General features: G+C 45.3%; 1 protein-coding gene across 1 annotated transcript in view; it reads left to right on the top strand.

The window, feature by feature from the left end:
• Positions 1-1,532, top strand: part of SFXN4 (sideroflexin 4) — a 22,962-nt gene that overhangs the window by 2,757 nt on the left and 18,673 nt on the right. The window contains exon 3 of the mRNA XM_017509075.2: positions 791-865. Coding sequence (XP_017364564.1) covers positions 791-865 — 75 coding nt within the window. The remainder of the gene's footprint in view (positions 1-790; positions 866-1,532) is intronic.

A 1,532-nucleotide genomic window follows, 5' to 3' on the forward strand; every position in this document is an offset into this window, starting at 1 on the left:
TTAGAAGCAAATATAACCAAATGTTTACAGTTGTTAATTCTGGGTGAGGGGATTATAGTGTGTGGCCATTCTTTGTATTTAATTATTTTTTTCTCAAATTAAGAAATGGAGGCTAGCTGTGGTGGCTCATATCTGTAATCCCAGTACTTTGGGAATCTGAGATGGAAGGATCTCTCAAGAGTAAGAATTTGAGACCAGCCTGGGCAAGGTAGCAAGATCCTAGCTGTACAAATAAAAATTTTAAAAGTTAGCCAAGTGTAGGTGGGTTGTGCCTGTAGTCACAGCTACTTGGGAGGCTGAGGCAAGAGGATCACTTAAGCCCAGGAGTTTGAGGCTGCAGTGAGTTGTGATCACACCACTGCACTCCAGCCTGGGCAATACAGTGAGACCCTGTCTCTTAAAAAAAAATAAGAAAAGAAAGAAAAAGAGAGAGGAAATAAGACTGAACTGATTAGACATGGAAGTGGGTGAGGGAGGACTTCCGGGTTTCTGACATGCACAGCCAGGGGATGGTGGCACCATTTAGTGAGACAGTTGACATCAGAGAGTGGGAGAGGTGACAGCACCATTGCAGGTAGCTGCTGGAGCATCTAGGAAGAGAAAGGCCTAAATCTGCGTGGCACTGAGGACTATCCTAATGGGTGGAGAGCCTAGGGCACCATGTGGCTTGAAATCAGGCATGCAGTTGAAGTCCAGTGCATGCTGGTGAGTGAGTTGGTGATTCCTCCATCTGGGGATAAACCTGAACAATGTTGAGATCATTGCTTGATTTCTTGATATCTGATTTTAGGAAAGTATAGAAAACTTGAGGCAACTATTGTGCACAAATGAAGATGCTTCCAGATCCGCCTTGGAGGACCAAAGGGTATGTTTCATGTGCTGAGGTCTGGCTGGTTCAAGGCTGGGTATAGTTGCCCTCAGATGGTTCTGCTGCATGGTCTGAAGTCAGGTGGAATTTGGCCATGAATCTCTCTCTCTCTTTTCTTTTTTTTTTTTTTCCCCCTCCCTTGGGAGCCACTGAGCTATTGGCTATTAATGCTGTCATTGTTATATATCGCCCAGAGGACCAGCTTTTCAAAACTGGGTTAGTTTTTTAAATGTGGTTAGAGTTCTGTCCCATAAACCAGACAGCAAGTTTCCCCCTATGCAGTGGATATTCATGGGGATTTCATGCAGCTGATTCCTGGAGCCCCATGGCAAACTCCAGAATTCAGACAGGCCTCTGAATTCAGAATTTATTTTCCACTACAGGCAGTGTTTCTGCCCATAGGCTCAAATGGACTGTTCCTTATCTAACTTGCAGTGTGTGGGGCTTTCCGGAGCTCACAAACACAAGTTTCTCAAGGCAGCCTATGGAGAGCTCACATATTTAACTTACTTTTTCTAAGAATGTGTTGGGGACCCTGGGCCGACAGCTGGCTCTGTTGCAAGTGACTTGGCTCATGGCATAGTGTGTCATCAGTATATAGCCTGCTCTGCTCTGAGCCAGAGGCAAGCTGGATTCGGGGGCTCATATGAGGAATAAGTTAGGT

The sequence above is a fragment of the Cebus imitator genome, unplaced genomic scaffold (genome assembly GCF_001604975.1).
Source record: "Cebus imitator isolate Cc_AM_T3 unplaced genomic scaffold, Cebus_imitator-1.0 Scaffold406, whole genome shotgun sequence".
NCBI lineage: Eukaryota > Metazoa > Chordata > Mammalia > Primates > Cebidae > Cebus > Cebus imitator.